General features: G+C 45.5%; 1 protein-coding gene and 1 long non-coding RNA gene across 4 annotated transcripts in view; one reads left to right on the forward strand and one right to left on the reverse strand.

Annotated features, from left to right (window-relative positions):
- The window catches only part of BCAR3 (BCAR3 adaptor protein, NSP family member), a 140,528-nt gene that overhangs the window by 65,077 nt on the left and 60,411 nt on the right, over nt 1-15,040 (forward strand). The window contains exon 1 of one of the 3 annotated variants that reach the window (XM_037826610.1): nt 12,707-12,902. The exons of the other annotated variants lie outside the window; for them this stretch is intronic. Coding sequence (XP_037682538.1) covers nt 12,819-12,902 — 84 coding nt within the window. The 5' untranslated portion in view covers nt 12,707-12,818. Of the gene's footprint in view, nt 1-12,706; nt 12,903-15,040 lie in introns of those variants that run through there. 3 annotated transcript variants of the gene reach the window in all.
- Nucleotides 6,599-11,072, reverse strand: LOC119527018. Its single transcript, XR_005215300.1, has 3 exons — nt 10,898-11,072; nt 9,973-10,183; nt 6,599-6,689 (listed from the first exon to the last, which is right to left on the reverse strand). It is a non-coding gene; the product is annotated as an uncharacterized LOC119527018 (long non-coding RNA).

Genomic DNA, 15,040 nt, shown 5'->3' on the forward strand with positions numbered 1-15,040 from the left:
GGCCATTCTAGAGTATGAAATGATATCTCATTGTAGTTTTGATTTGCAAGAAATATAACTGTTAGTCCACTTAGGTGGTCCTACCTTGCTTTGTGCTAAGATGCCATTGCTTTTATGCCATCAGTACAAATGTCAACCCAGGGAAAAAGGCAAAAAATATCTTTGTGTTATTATGAAGGTAGTTTTGACCTTCCAGCCCTTTGAAAGATCTCTGGGACCCCCATGGACCTGCAGACAACATTTTGAGCACTAGAGGGTCCCCTGCTACTTAAGAGCATTTGTAAAACTGCAGAAACATTTAGAACACACATAATGAACTCCTATTGATCTAAATCTAAATTCATATTTCTTCTCTACTTAAGATTTTTTAAAATCCAGCTTGCCCAAAATTGCATTGACATTTGAATATATTGATTATTAACATAGAAAAGACATTCAGTTTTCATTTAGAAATAAGAAAACATTGAGCATCTGCCTTAGAATTAAAGTTCCTCAATTGTAGGTATGTCCTTTACAATTGAGTGTATTGTGAAACCTCAATAAATATGAACTCTATTTAACATAATTGAGTCATTGCTCATCACGAACTGTAAAGAGCTGGGCCAGAAGCAGTTGCTGTTCTGTTTTAATTGCTTCATATTAAAACCATGAAAACCCAAAGCTTGGTGGAGCCATGCCTATATTATGGCAAAGATGCCCAGCTTGGATGTTAAAGAGCAGTCAAGGGATAAATTCATTTAAGGGATAAACTTACTTGGGGCAGGCTGAAAATGAACATTCTCCTGAGTCTTAAGCTTTTATTAATTGCCACAGCTCACCCTGTGCTCCCAGTGTGGATTAGCTGTCAGGGCTCCATCCCCTCCTCTACATGAATGAAGATAAGGATGTGTGAGACCCTGGGAATGAGAACATGCTCTTTGGCCCTTTGAGGCAATTTCCTGCGCAGTCCCAGCTCTCTCCAGATGGTAACTAATTGTTTCTTGAATGACCTCAGTGTCCAACCACAGAAACCTGGTCTGAGAAGCCATTTCACATATTTATTACCCTGTGGATAAGAACGTGCTTTATAAAGCCCCTATTCACACTCTCAAAAGAGCTTTTTGTGCAGAAGAAATGATGAGGCTGATGGACTGTTTCCTGTGACCACCAGTCTCCAATTGGATTATTATTTTTCCCAGGCCCAGGTGGATATTTTTCAGGGGGTCTGTGCAATCCTGCTGAGCCCATTATGGTCCAGTCTTCTCCCTCTTGTCTTCTTGTGGTCTTTACTGGAAAGAACCTGGGCAGAGCAGGATCAGGTCCTGATACCTCCTGGTTTGCAGAGTATTTTAGGATTATTTTAGCAGACCACAGGTGGTATGAGTTGGGATTTACTGTAGTCTGGGAGCCTCTCCCCATCTGGGATCCCAGATAGTTTGCAGTTTGAGAGAGTGAGATGATTTTTAGGGCTGAACCTGGAACCAGCCATACACCATCTGGAGGGCTGGCAAGGCTGTGTTAACTCAATGAAGAGCATAATCTTAGTGTGGCATTCATGCCTCACACCTATGCAGTTCTTAACACATTTTGGTTGGAGAGTCCCTACCTTCTTTGCACATACAAAGAACTAAGAACCCTCTCCCTAGAAATATGATGCATACATCTTGTGCATCTAACTTCCAAGGTGTTTGAGGCGCCCAGATTGAGAGTCCCTGTACGTCTCCAAATGTTTGCTGGGTCCCTATCATGTTCAGGCGTTGTCCTGGTCATAGGAGTGATGATGACGAATAAGACATGAGTCCTAGGGCTAATATAATAGACAAGGCCACAGATCATTTTAATGTGTGCTTCCATGGCCAGATATAGGAAAACAGGGTTAGATCTAGGGCCCTCACTGGGGTAAACTGAGTCATGGCAGTAGAAGAAAGAAGTTCCCATGGGACTGAGAACTGAGGTTCCTAAGCTCTTTCCAGGAAATGCCACCAAAGGACTGTGAAGTTCACTGGCCTCAGTCAGGTGTCTCAGCCAGTGCCTCTGAATCAGGTCTGGTGGGTTTCCTGGAAACGTCCTTCAGGAGCTTAAGATGGTTCAAGAGCTTAGGTTTTGCTGAGTAAGCAGGATTGAGAGAGTTGTTTGTTCCTGGTTTCCCATAACCTGGGAAGGGTGCTGGGTGTGGGATCAAAACTCACACCTACACTCCATGGCACAGGACATTCCAGCTCCATGACTCCAGCTCCCTTTCCTTAGAGGCAAACTGAGAACTCAAGACAACTCAGTTCTTTCATGGAATGTCCTTGGAGTAGGCTGTGAAACACCATTAATTTTCATCAGTTGCTGCAACGTGAGTCTGCAACCCTGTTATGAATGGGTGCATATTTACATGTTTTCATGTAAATCAGTTTGTCTCCTTTTTTAGCATTTCTCAGATACAGGGATCACATGGTATACCTGTAAACTCCTATAGTGTGTTTACATCTCCATCTCAAGTTTTACCTAATCTCAAACTGATAAGGTGAGCCTGTAAGTAAACTTTCAAACTGATGATGTGAAATTTACCACTGGGAAGGGCAGGGAAGGAGTGGCTCAGGCTGATGGCTGGTTCCAGGTAAGAAAACATCTTTAGACTTTTGTCTCACGCCCACTTCTCTCAGGACATTGCTTGCGTTCTCTCATATGAGCTTCTACGTGCAGTGGGAACACATGACCATAAACTGCTCTAGGAACAAAGGAGTCCTCTTCCTCAGCTTTAACGTGAAAAATCCCAGGGAAGGACTCGGGTTAGTCTGACTTAGGTCACGAATCCACTCCGGGACCATTCAGTGTTTGGTTGTATGACTAGCTCATCCATCCATTACAACTATGACCATGCATGCTATCCAATAAAGCTTTTAAATATAATAACCATGATCTGCTGTCTACATCATTTCCACACATACACTCCCCCAAATATTCAGGTTCACAAGTATGTTGGACTTTATTTATAAATATCTGTCTACCCAGAGTGCATATCTAAAATGTTGGCACTCGTGCTAGGTTTTGCAAAGATATTTTCTTTTTGGTCTTCTCAAGTCCTGTACCCATCCTTTTCTAGTTTATCTTCCGCCTGATTTATTAATGTGCTGGATACCCGTTGCCTCCCAATTTAATTGACAGTTCTACCACTATTACAGAGAAGCTTTGCAGGGGAGGGGGGCAGTTTCCCAGAGAGGCTGTGGATCACCCTGTGATTTATAGTTTGGCCTTGGGAAGTGTTTTGGTTTGCTAAAGCTGCTGAAATGCAATATACCAGAAAGGGGTTGGCTTTTACAATGGGAATTTATTAGCTTACAAACTTACAGTTCTGAGGCTGTGAAAATGTCCCAATTAAGGCATCAATAGGATGATACCTTCTCTGAAGACCAGCTTCTGCTGAGCTTGGGCTCCTCTGTCAGACAGCAAGGCACATGGCGACATCCGCTGGTCCTTCGCTCCCGGGGTTTCGTTGCTTTAGCTTCTGGCTTCTCTATCTGTGGTGGGGTTTTTTTTGTTTGTTTTTTTAATCAATCTCCTCACAATTCTTCCATATCTTCCCCTTACCCATTTATAAAGGCATTCCAGCATTTTTGGTATTTGCAAACTCAGTACCCCACTTCTCTGGTACCAAAATCTGTTCTGTTTTGGTGAAGGTGCCAGAATGCAATTTACCAGGAATGGGTTGGCTTTTACAATAGGGGATTTATTAACTTACAATTATAGTTCTTAGGCCATGAAATTGTCTAACTCTAGGCATCAACAGGATGATACCTGGACTCTGACAAGTCAAGCTGCTGGCATCCGGGACACCTCTCTCATGTGGGAAGGACATGGCTGGAGTATGCTGGTCCTTCGTCCCCAGGTTTCATTACTCTCAGCTTCTGGTTCCAGTGGCTTCCTCCCTGAACTTCCGTGGGTTCTCTCTTAGCTTCTCCAAGGTTTTTCTCTACGAGTTTCTCTTAATTTCATCTCTTAGCTTCTCTGTGTGTTTTATCCTCTTATAAAGGACTTCAGTAAGAGGATTAAGATCCACCTTGAATGAGGTGGGCCATTCAAATGATATTTCAAATGATATGTGTATCATTTGAAAGAACCTAATCAAAAGTCCTCCCTACAATAGGTCTGTACCCACAGGAATGGATTAAAAGAACATGACCTTTTCTGGGGTGCATACAACTTCGCACTGCCACAGGAAGACTCCTGAACCTTTGTTGTAAGTAGCCCAACCCTGAGGCCTGCTGCTCCTGGAGATTTATCCATGTGGGTTCCTACTGCTCTCCCTAGTAACATTCCCTTTTCCTACCCAGCCTTCCCACCCCTTTGGGTAAGCACTGCAAAACCAGAGTTTGTATTGTCCTTTAAACCACTGGCTAAAGCAGTCTGTTGTCCCCACTTTGGGCAGCAGGAGGGTGTCACTTCTGCAGACAGCATTGTACTTGGTGGCTGACTGCCTTGAAAACTCTGAGTCAACATTTTCCTTTAGAGAAATGGCCACAGTTCATGCCCCTATATATGATAAAGGTTGTCCCTTAGTCCTCCGGTCAGTACCTTGTGCGATGGGGCTTAGTTACCTCCATGTTCTTCTCAGCTTCTGACCTCAACATCATCTGTACCTGCCCTATCCTTACCCATCAGTTGATGAATGGGCCAGGAGCACTGACTAGGGATATTTCAGGCAAACCTGCTGTCTATATTGCCAAGAATAGCTGTCACTTGATTGGAGGGAGGGGGTTGCTGCAGCAGCCACCATTCTGCCTTTGGGATTTGCACAAGATAAGATGCTCCTGGCAACCAGGTGTTATCTTTGTTTCCATTAGCACATCCAGTAGAGCCAGCCATTCTGGTTCATTGTTGTTTTAATTATTAACTCTAAGAATTGGTTGACCTCACATATGAAATGGAGATAATAATACCCATCTCCTACTGTGAGTATTAAATGAGACAGTAAGTGTAAAAGTTCTCTGTGTAGTACTGTAGAAATGCTGGCTATTGGGTACCTTGCAGAGGGGTGAATGGACTGGTGGAAAGATTACTGAGCCGAGCTGAAGTCTTCTGGGAACACATCCCTGAAGTCTGTGACTGAGAGGGGAAGTTGAGAATTAAAGTTGCAGCTCTTCTGCATTTACTAAGTGTTTGTGCAAATGAGGGTCTTTTACCAGCTGGGTGAAGGGATTCTTCTCCTCTCAAGGGTGTTTGAAGCTAGTCAACAGTGTAAGGAAAAGTGAAACTACTTGTCTCAAGGCTGCTTTCTCCTCTTACCCTGACAAGGCCTGATGTTTTCCAGGTAGTTTTATCTGTCCTTGTTTGAGTCCATGAAGACCAGGGCATTCTCTCTTCTCCTTCCACCACAAAGCTCAAGATAGACCATCGGGAACTCCATCTTTAAGAGCCACTGAAAGTCTTTCTGAATCAGTAGGAAATTTTGGGTCCACAAATTGGAACCGGATAAAAGCTGTGGCCCCACCCCCCTTCCTCAACAAACAGATACTTGCACAACAGTTTATATATAATTTCCAGGTGTTCCTGGAAGCCCCACCCTCCCCCAGGTTACGAACTTCAGGTGTCGACTAATTCTTGTAGCTCTTCCAGCAGGATGCTGAATCGTCCAGTATGCCACTGGCATCATAATGTTCATAATCAGTTTGTGACCATGAAATAAGGATATTGTCCCATTAGTTCTTAGGTGGCTGGAATTTGCTTGAAAAAAGATAACGGATTAATAAGATCATTTTCTGTCTTAAGTCAGCTTTCCAGCTGGAATGAGTGGGGTTAGTCCTGACTGCATCTCTTATCCCTGTCAACTCCACCCTCCACCCCAGGGTGGGTGCCTTCCTCTTCCTGGGCCTTCCTTGGTGGCTGGTTCATCTCCCCCAACACTGGACATTTGGCAGCCTTTCTGAGCAGGCAGGGTGGGAGAAGGGGGTGGGGTGGCGTTGGAGCAATGCCCGTAACTTGGCCGGAGAGGAGGAGGAGCAGGCAGAAGGCAGAGTCCAGAGAGTGCAGAGCAGACACAGCTCTAAGTCTAGAAATGGTTGGTGTTGGAGTACCCCATTACATGGGCCAGTGGAGTAGGGGAGTCGGCATATGGAGGATGGTCCTCAGAGGAATCTAGACACAAGTGGAAGCTATAGCTCCAGGTCAGGGGCCTGGAGAGCCAGGCAAAGGGGAGGTTGGAGGACTAACTAGCAGATAGAGCATGGGCTGAAGCCCTGCTCTGCCACCAGCTTGCTGTTGGGGCAGTGAGAAGGAGGTGTGCAACCTAGGTGCTGTGTGATTGGTCCATAGGATACCCGATTGGATTGGCTGGGGGAAGGGGACAGAGAGCTCTATAGTTGTGGATGGACCCCAGGACACCCCCTGGGTGAGGACCAAGTGGCAGACGCTGTGGATACACATGCTGTCTGTTAAAACAAACAACTTCAAAAATGTCAAGGACTCTGGAGTAGAAAATCATCTGAGACATCTGAACAAGTATGATGAAAACCGTATGTGTGATTTTAATATGCTGTTTTAAAATCTAAAGACAAAAAACCCTTAAATTTCTCCTCACTATTCCTTGGTTGTCAAGGTTCAAGAATCTGCGAAGTGATTGGAGCCAATCAGTGCTCACCTGTCCACACTCTTCCGGTTGGGTTGCGGCTTGGCTCCTGGGGGCCGAGCCTGCAGGTGATCATTAGGTGTGCTTTGGATGCCTGTCTCTGCAGGAGAAGGGAGGGAGATGGGGTTTGAAGGGGAAGGAAAGCTCATTTTTGCTTAGTGCCTACCGTGGGTTGGGTGCTAGGCTCTTTATATGTTATCCCACTTAATCATCACCACAATCTGGTAAGTGTAGGGAAGACACTGACGCCCAGAGAGGTTAAGTAATCCCCCTGAGTCACCCAGCCAGTTGTGGTGCAGTGGAGACTTGAATGCACCTGGTGCTCCCTCTACCATCCAACCTCCCAGTGTGTGTTCCAGAGCCACTCTTTTTTTCTTTTTTTTAAATGCAATTTTATTGAGATATATTCACATACCATATAATCCATTCAAAGTATACAATCAGTGGCTCTCAGTATCATCATATAGTTGTGCATTCATTGCCACAATCAATTTTAGAACATTTTCATTACCCAAAATAGAGAAAAAAATAAAAATTAAAAAGAACACCCAAAATATCCCATACCCTTTATCCTCCCCTATTATTTATATGTATTTTTTGTCTTTATTTTAGTATTCATCTGTCCATACTCTGGGTAAAGGGAATGTTAGTCACAAGGTTTTTACAATCACACGGTGACACGATAAAAGCTATATAGTTATTCAGTCATCATCGAGAATCAAGTCTACTAGATTATAGTTCAACAGATTCAGGTATTTCCTTCTAGCTATCCTAATACACTAGAAACTAAAAAGGGATATTTATATAATGCATAAGAATGACCTCTTGACTCTATTTGAAATCTCTTAGCCATTGCAACTTTTTGTTTAATTTCTTTTCCCCCTTTTGGCCAGAGCCATTCTTGAGGCATGCAGATACCTGTCTTGCAGCTTGTTTGGGAAGATGTTATTTTGCAGAAGTGCTTGTAAGATAGAGCTGCAGGGGAGCCGGGACATGGTGCTGTTCCTGGCTGGTGAGCCTTCCTGGCCTTCTGGCCTTGCAGATGCTCCACAGCCCATTTCAGCCACACTGGGCCTGGGAGGGGCCTCTCAGGGGCTTTTGTGGTCATAAGCTATTAGTTGCTTTTAGAGCTCACACTTACCAGAAAAAGGGAGGGGACGGAGAAAAGTGTACAGCAAAGAAATACTAGAAGCTGAGGTATCAAGAGAACAAGTGATTGCTCTGAGTGTGGTGCCTGCACAGTGAATGCAGAATAAAAGCTTGGGAGTTTGGTGGTGAATTATCTTGGATAGGTAAGACTCCCAGAGGTGTGTGGATGGGCTTCTGGATATATGGGAACCCCTGAAATTATCTGAAGAACATTACAAGTATATGCCTTTTGTTCTGGTAGTAGGGTCCATTGGTTTTAAAGACTCTCAAAGAAGGCTGAGATCACCAGAAAGTCTGAGTCTATTGTTTGAGAGGTTGGAATGCATGTTCTTTTAATTCTGCCTTAGTGCTAAAAACAGATAATAGAGTTTAGATAATTTAGGGTATCTGGGGTGATACCAGAAACTGTGTGGTGACGGTGGATGTGAAATGGATGATGGTATAGAGCACAATTGTTGGTGATAGTGCAAGAAAGAAAAATCAGGACCAGGGGCTTACCTAATTTTGCTACATATTATTCAATTATACAATTTTAATAGGCAGTTAGAGAAACAGAAATTTGTATAGGGGTTATAAGGCCCAGTAGAGAGAAATCTGTTTGTGAATCCCATACTTAGTCTCTTTGTTTATATGTTGGGCAGATCAATAACCCTTCCTGACAGAGACCATTTAACAGCTGTACTCTTTCATTCCCTTGAGGAATTTGATGGAAACTATCAGACCGAGGTGTGTACAGCAAACAATCTTAAATGCACCCTCTGTTCACCGGCAAACATCTTGTCCACAGCATTACATGAAGCACCAGGGAGTCAGGCTAGCATTTCCTGCTTTCTTCCCATTGAGTCCAGTTTGCATTCCCTTTTGGAGCAAGAAATAAACTGACTTTGCAAATAGGAAAAGCTGTTGGACTGTCTTTGGCAGCTACTGTGGCTGTCTCAGTCTGACTTGAAGAGGAGGTGACTTGTCCCCCAAATCTCTCCTCCTTTCCTTGCTGGTTTCCCAGCTCCTCTTCCTCAAGCCCTGTTGCTTTCTATGTGAGGTGTGTGCTCTGAGGCACATGCTTCTCACTGTGCCTCCTGGTTTGTTGTTTTCAGAATCATGCAACAACAAGGCAGGTGCCTGGGGAAGCTTTGGGCAGCAGGTTCAGTGACAAACTTGCCCCCTTTCCTCCCAGGCCTTCCCAGGCACCTGCCACACTGCTCTTCAAGGCGTTGAGTTGGCAGAGGATGCCCTTGACATTTAGATCCTCCCTGCATCTCTAATCTGGTGCTGGACTAAGCTAGTCCAGATACCAAGTTCCTCTCTCCCTACTTCCTAGGATGCCAAGAGAAGTGGAGTTGGCCTCGCTCTCTAGCTCACGGAAGCTGTCTTTGTTTACTGAGAGCCAGATTGCTTGAGTTTAGATGGAGGCAAAAAGCCAGGAAACATTGATCTTTCAGTGGGGTGGAGAATCTCCGTGGTTGGGACGAGAAGCTGAGCCGTGTTTGATCACGGTGGCTGGTGTTCACCCCTGACTGTTTCCTGGTGGGGAGGGACCAGGCAGACCCTTTATCCTTGGACCAGCCCCTCAGCTTCCAAGCCTGCCCCTGTGGGCTGTGTCACTGTCTGCAGGGCTGCTTGATAATGACCGAGACTGCCTCAGGGCATACAGGGCTGGATGCTTGGATCCTGGCGTGGCCTCCGTGAGGGGAAATGGGGGTGTGGGGAGCATGGTTTTTCTGGCTGCTCTGAAGCCATGAAAAGCAGGTATCTGGCAGGCACACCTTTCTCTCCACACCCACCACCACCACCCCCTGCACACTGGGCATTAAGGGCCTGCCTCCCTGGGAGCCTGCCCTTCCAGTGGGCATCTGCATGCTCCCTCCGCCTCCTTCAGGAAGCCTGTGCTTGTTGAATATGATTGGCAGGCAATCCTGTTTCCATGGTTACTAAATAGGGCAGGTTAGAATTAGGGCCGCCGGAGGAGAAACCAGCACTGAGGGCGATGCCTGTGGCCTTCCCCGGGTCTGCTTTTTAGCCCTCTCCTCGGGCAGGGTGGACAGCATTTGACCCAAGCTTATGGGGTCCTTCAAGGCTGCCCGTCCTGGCCTTTTTCACAGGTGTTCCCTTGGTGTGGAGGAGCAAATCTCTCAGGTGGCCAGAGGGGGGCGCTGGAGAACACCCCTGCAGGACCAGAAGGGCATGGTATTTAGGAATCCCAAATCCAAATTTGATTGGTCTGAAATTGTACATACCAAACCACCAGAATGCGACCTGCTGCCCCAAGGGCTGCGTGATCAAGAGGTTTAATTACACGAGTTGAAAAAAAATCTCTTCTTTGGGCCACAGCATGCTTGTGCTTCCATGTGATCAGATACTGGATTCCGCTATCAGAGGCTTGAGTCCTTGTCCTTTGTCTGCTCCCTGCGGAGTGGCACACTGTTCTGGTCCCCTGTTTCTTTGTAACTAGAATAGAATAATAATTGTGGGCAGAATGTGGTGGAATTGATCAGGGTAGGTAGGAAACATTTAAAAGCATGGCAAGTCAGTGAAGGGCACTTTGTGAATTCATGCAATTATCATCTTTCGTTGCAATAACAACACGTTATTTAGTCTCTCTCCTTGGCCATTTGGGAGGAAATTAAAACCTTTGAGTGCTGCTTCAGAACTTTTTTTTTCTTTTTCATGTGGAACAAAAATAAAAGGTGCTTAGGAAACAGTTACCTAATAAGATTAGCCCATTCTTTTATCCTGATGGAACAAATTCTTTGTGCATGTAGGAGACATTTCTTAGAGTAAACAGGGAAAGAAAACCTCCGTCACAAGAGCTGTGACTCAACAGTGACTTGAAAGTCTTTTGTTTTGCTTTTACCCTGGCACTGGAGTCCTTGACTCCAAATTCTATGTAATTTACATGCCTGCATTATTTGCATATTTGCTTTCAGAAATGCGTTCCATTCACGCTTTCTAGGGGAAGGGTATCAGGAATTCAGAAGCTGTTGTCTGATCTATCCCAGTGGATTTCTGTACGGGATTTAATGAACTCCTTCCCTCCATTTTGCTGGGTCTGCAATGATGCTTTTCTAGATTCTTGGGGAGGTATTTTTTTGGCCTGGAGGCACTTGTTATTTCTTGCCAAAGAGGAATAGCAGGTGAAAATGGGGCCCCTTCCCTGGTTACCTGTTGGTCTGCTTGCTTAGTCATCCCCACAAAGCTTCCAGGACCGTCAGCCGGGCTGCTCACGTGGACTTGCCCTTTGAGCCCCATCGACTAGAAGTGAGGGCAAAGAGAGAAAATGCTTCCAGGGATTCAGTACCTGGACTTGGAGGACGACACCAACCCCCCCAACTGCTCTCCATGGACCAGTCCAGCTCAAAACCCCTTTGAGTTCTACCACCTTTGGTGCTTTCTTCCAGGTTCTCAGGTGATAACCCAGGACTCCAAATCCGATGTCCAGAATCATGAATTTAGGTCGGGGAGAAGGAGTGAGGGAGACCAGCCAAATGAGGAAAAAGGAAGCCAGCCTCCCCCTGGTTGCTGCTGTGGTGATAGACCCTTTGTAGCTCCATCCCCACTTTACACGTGTTTGTCAGGCTCAGCTTACCAGTGGAGGTGAGATCTGTGGCTCCCCAGGCCCCTCATCCCAGCCCAGAAGCTGCTTACCAGGCATTAAACAAACAATTCCGTATTTTTACAGGCAGACTTGACCTAGTCCAAAGGCCGAGGCCTCAGAGGAGTTGACACGAATCCCGCTGGATAGTTCTCATACTTCCTGCATGCCTCATCTGATGTTCCTTTCTGAACTGAATAGGTTCTGTTTCTTCCCAGTTACAAGTTTCTGCCTGTATGGAGTTTTAGAAAGCTTCAGGACACATTCCATTTCTGTGTAGCTGAAGACACAGAAAGTTAATATTTGGAACTGTTGGGAAGGACAAGCTACACGCGCAAATCTGGGTTTGATTAAAAAACAAAACAAAACGAAACAAAAAACCCAGAATCATTGAGCATCCACTATAACTGGAATACAAGAAAAAAAAAGCATTTACTTTCTTCTCAAGGTGGTATTGGGATTTTTGTAGGGGTAAAGGCCTCTTCCCACAGGGAAGTCTAGGAAGGCCACGCAGGCTGCATTGGACTGAAGGTTTGTGTGCTGGATCTGGGTTAGGCAGAGTGGGTAATTAAAGTGAAGATGGGTAATTACAGTGAAGTATTGAAAGTGAAGGAGTGGGCAGTGGGACCAGTGGAGCTGGATCAGAAGAGGGTACACAGCCTTGTCTCCCATCCTCCCCCAACCCCCCAACAGACTGCACGGCCAGGTGGGGAGGGCATAGGGGCTCAGGGTGTTTGCTGACAGACTTGCTAATTAAACACCAAAAGACAATATTGCTTTGCCAATAGGGATGGCTGTGCCAACATTATCTGCTGCAAACTGGCTGCCAGGAGCATCCTAATTAAAAATAAACAGCTCTGGAGGTAGGCGTGGGAGAGTGGGGACAGGGATCCTAAGAAACTCAGGAGCTTGGGTTTCTTAGGACTTCTAGGGTTATTCTTAGGAGAAAGTCACACCTTAGTCACTTTAGGCCACCTCCTTTTCTCAAAGAAGTCTCTGTCTCATAACAAGATGCTGTGGTGTGTATAACTTGCCCCGCAGTAACAAGCAAACAGGCAAAGCCACCGAGGAGCAGATTGCAACGTGCAGGTCAGCCCTGAGAAGGAAAGGCTGCCTAGGGTGGGAGGTGGTTAATGATTTCTGCTGGGGTCTCTAAATTGAGGGGACAGTGATGTCCAGAGCCTCTTCTAAGAGGAGTTAGAATTTCATCAGAAAGCAAGACTGGTCACATGAGAATTTCTGGCACTGTGTGCATGGCAGGGCAGGCTGGTCACCAGCCTGCCAGAATTGAGTGAGTGGATCGTATTGGCTTCAGCTGAGGGGAAAAGTCCCTGACTGGCCTGGGAGAAGGAGCCGGCTCACTCCCCCAGCTGGCGACTGCGGGGCAGGCACGGCACCACGGCCGCAGCAGGATTGGGGCGCCAACGTCCAAAGTCCCCTTTCTTTGTACCTTAAAGAAAGTGTGTGGCCCCAGAGACAGAAGACAGAAAGATGCCTAAGGAATGCAGTGCTCTCCAAGCCCTCTCGGCAGCTCTGTGCTGCTTTTATCACCGCAAGTCTTTCTTTGGAGTCAAGGTAGGTGTGGTTTTAAGATAAGATGCATCCATAATTCTTTTTTTGGGCCCTGAAAGCTTCAGCTTTCTAAAGGACACTAGGAAAAAGTTTGCAGTTTGCTGGCTGTTAAAACGGAGATGCTTTCTTGGACTGATGGATCATCATAAGTGTTGTACCTCCCCTGGAAGCAGATCCCAGCAGAAAGGCTCAAGGCTGTGCAGTTTTTCAGGATATTTTCAGTCTACTTGGGCTGAAATTTTATACTAAGGTTACTCAACAAGATGGAGCTGTTTTTCTTTTTGTCTCTGTCTTTCATTCATATTGAATGGGAGGTGGTTAAGACCCTTCTGCTTGACATGCTAGTCCATTAGATGTCGATATTGTATATTATGTAAAGAAGCCACAAAAATACCTCCTTTCAAATCATAATCAGATTCTGAAACTTTTAAAGGCTTCAGAGCCTTCTTTCTTTACTCCTATTTTAGCCTTTATTATAAGTGCCAATGCCAAAGGTTTTGCGTAATATGTCAATGCAATATTTATTTTGATGATAATGTTCTGAGAGCCTCGTTTGACAAATTCAAGGCAAGTCCTGTGCTCTATGTTGCCCGCCTGTGACACGCGAAGAATTAAAAATCATACAGGCCCTCACTGATCTGGGAACCTGCCTGCCTTGAAAAAATCCTGCCGGCCCCCAGTGACTGTGGACCTCACTTATTTATGGGAACTGGGAGTCAGCAGACTGGTTCACTGCCATCTAGAAAACTAAAACACGGTTATGTTCTGCTTTGTTCTTCAACAACAGGCTCATGATGTTCTACTTCATTCTTTTAATAAAGCTTTAAAAAAAAAAAAAACTCTCAAGGAAATCACATTTTAAAGGGAGAAAGATCCCCCTTAGCAGAAAAAAACATACGCAGAATGAGAAGAGGATGGTTGATTTCCTCTGATTCTACTGCCCTGTTGTCTATTCAGATTGGCTTTTTCACTGTTTGGCAACATTTTTTTTGCCTTTTTGTCAAGAAACTTGGAGGAAGGTGAGTAATTAATCATCGCTTGTTTCCTCCTTGACTTAAGAGCCCCTGTATCTCCGGAAGCCCAGTGGGGTGATGTGAGGACCATGTGGTTTCTGGCCTAAAGATGGATCCTTCCATCGTAGGTCAGATGAAGTCATGCCATTAACAGTGTTTTAAAGCTGTCGGAGAAAGACCAGGAGGTCCCAAAGGGAAGCGTGCACTTTTCATGCTAATAGAAATCCTCCTATAAGCCAACTTCTGCTAGTTCGGAAAAGTGCAACTCAGCACTTGGTATGTGAGAAAACAGCCCATGAATATCTGGGTCTGAGTGATGAGGTTCTGCTTGGGTTCCCCTGTCCTTCTGCAGTTATGGTGCCCAAGGCCTGCCCAGAAAGGGCCACATTAGTGTAGAAGGTTAGTCTGAACCAGCCCTACTTCAGTTTACCCCTTCTCAGCCCCCGCCCAAGCCCCCAGGCGACCCCCGCCCCTCATGGCCACTCTTGGTAGTTGACTTGGTAGAACCATCCTTCTTTTCACCCAGGGTTCCCGTCCCACGCATTTGTTGCAGTCTTTGTAGCACAGAGAGAAGACCTGATCTGCTCACCAGAAATTGAAGCCTGCATTCGCAGTGTAGGATTTCCTAACTGCCCTCTCAAGATGAGTTTCCCTGTCTTGCTTTGCTTCGCTAGTTACCTGGGAAAGAAATCTGCTTTTGCTTACTACCTCATCCTATCCATGTTGCCCCAGTGATAATGCCGCTTGCTTTATTGACTTCGACTTTCATTAGGGGTTTCAGGTCTTGCCACTCTTAAGTAGTTTTCGTTGCAATTAGAGTTTCAAAAATTAAATTGGGATTGATTGCCCGATAGCAAAGCGGAAATAAAGCTTCAGTTCTTGACCATGAATGCTGCTTCCCTTGGCGTGAATTTCTCATCCCAAAAATAACACTGCAGTAGCCATGGTAACTTTCCATTTGGTCTAATCCATATCATCTCTGGAGAAAGTAGGCTGTTATTAATAGTGTTTGTTGTATGGGAAGAAAACTAAAAATATAAAAGCTCCTTCATTACGTAGGAGACCGACCAGGGAATGAGACCTGATTTGCAGAGATCTTGCAGAACTTAAGATGTATTCAGGGGCCTC

The sequence above is a fragment of the Choloepus didactylus genome, chromosome 2 (assembly GCF_015220235.1).
Source record: "Choloepus didactylus isolate mChoDid1 chromosome 2, mChoDid1.pri, whole genome shotgun sequence".
Classification (NCBI taxonomy): Eukaryota; Metazoa; Chordata; class Mammalia; order Pilosa; family Megalonychidae; genus Choloepus; species Choloepus didactylus.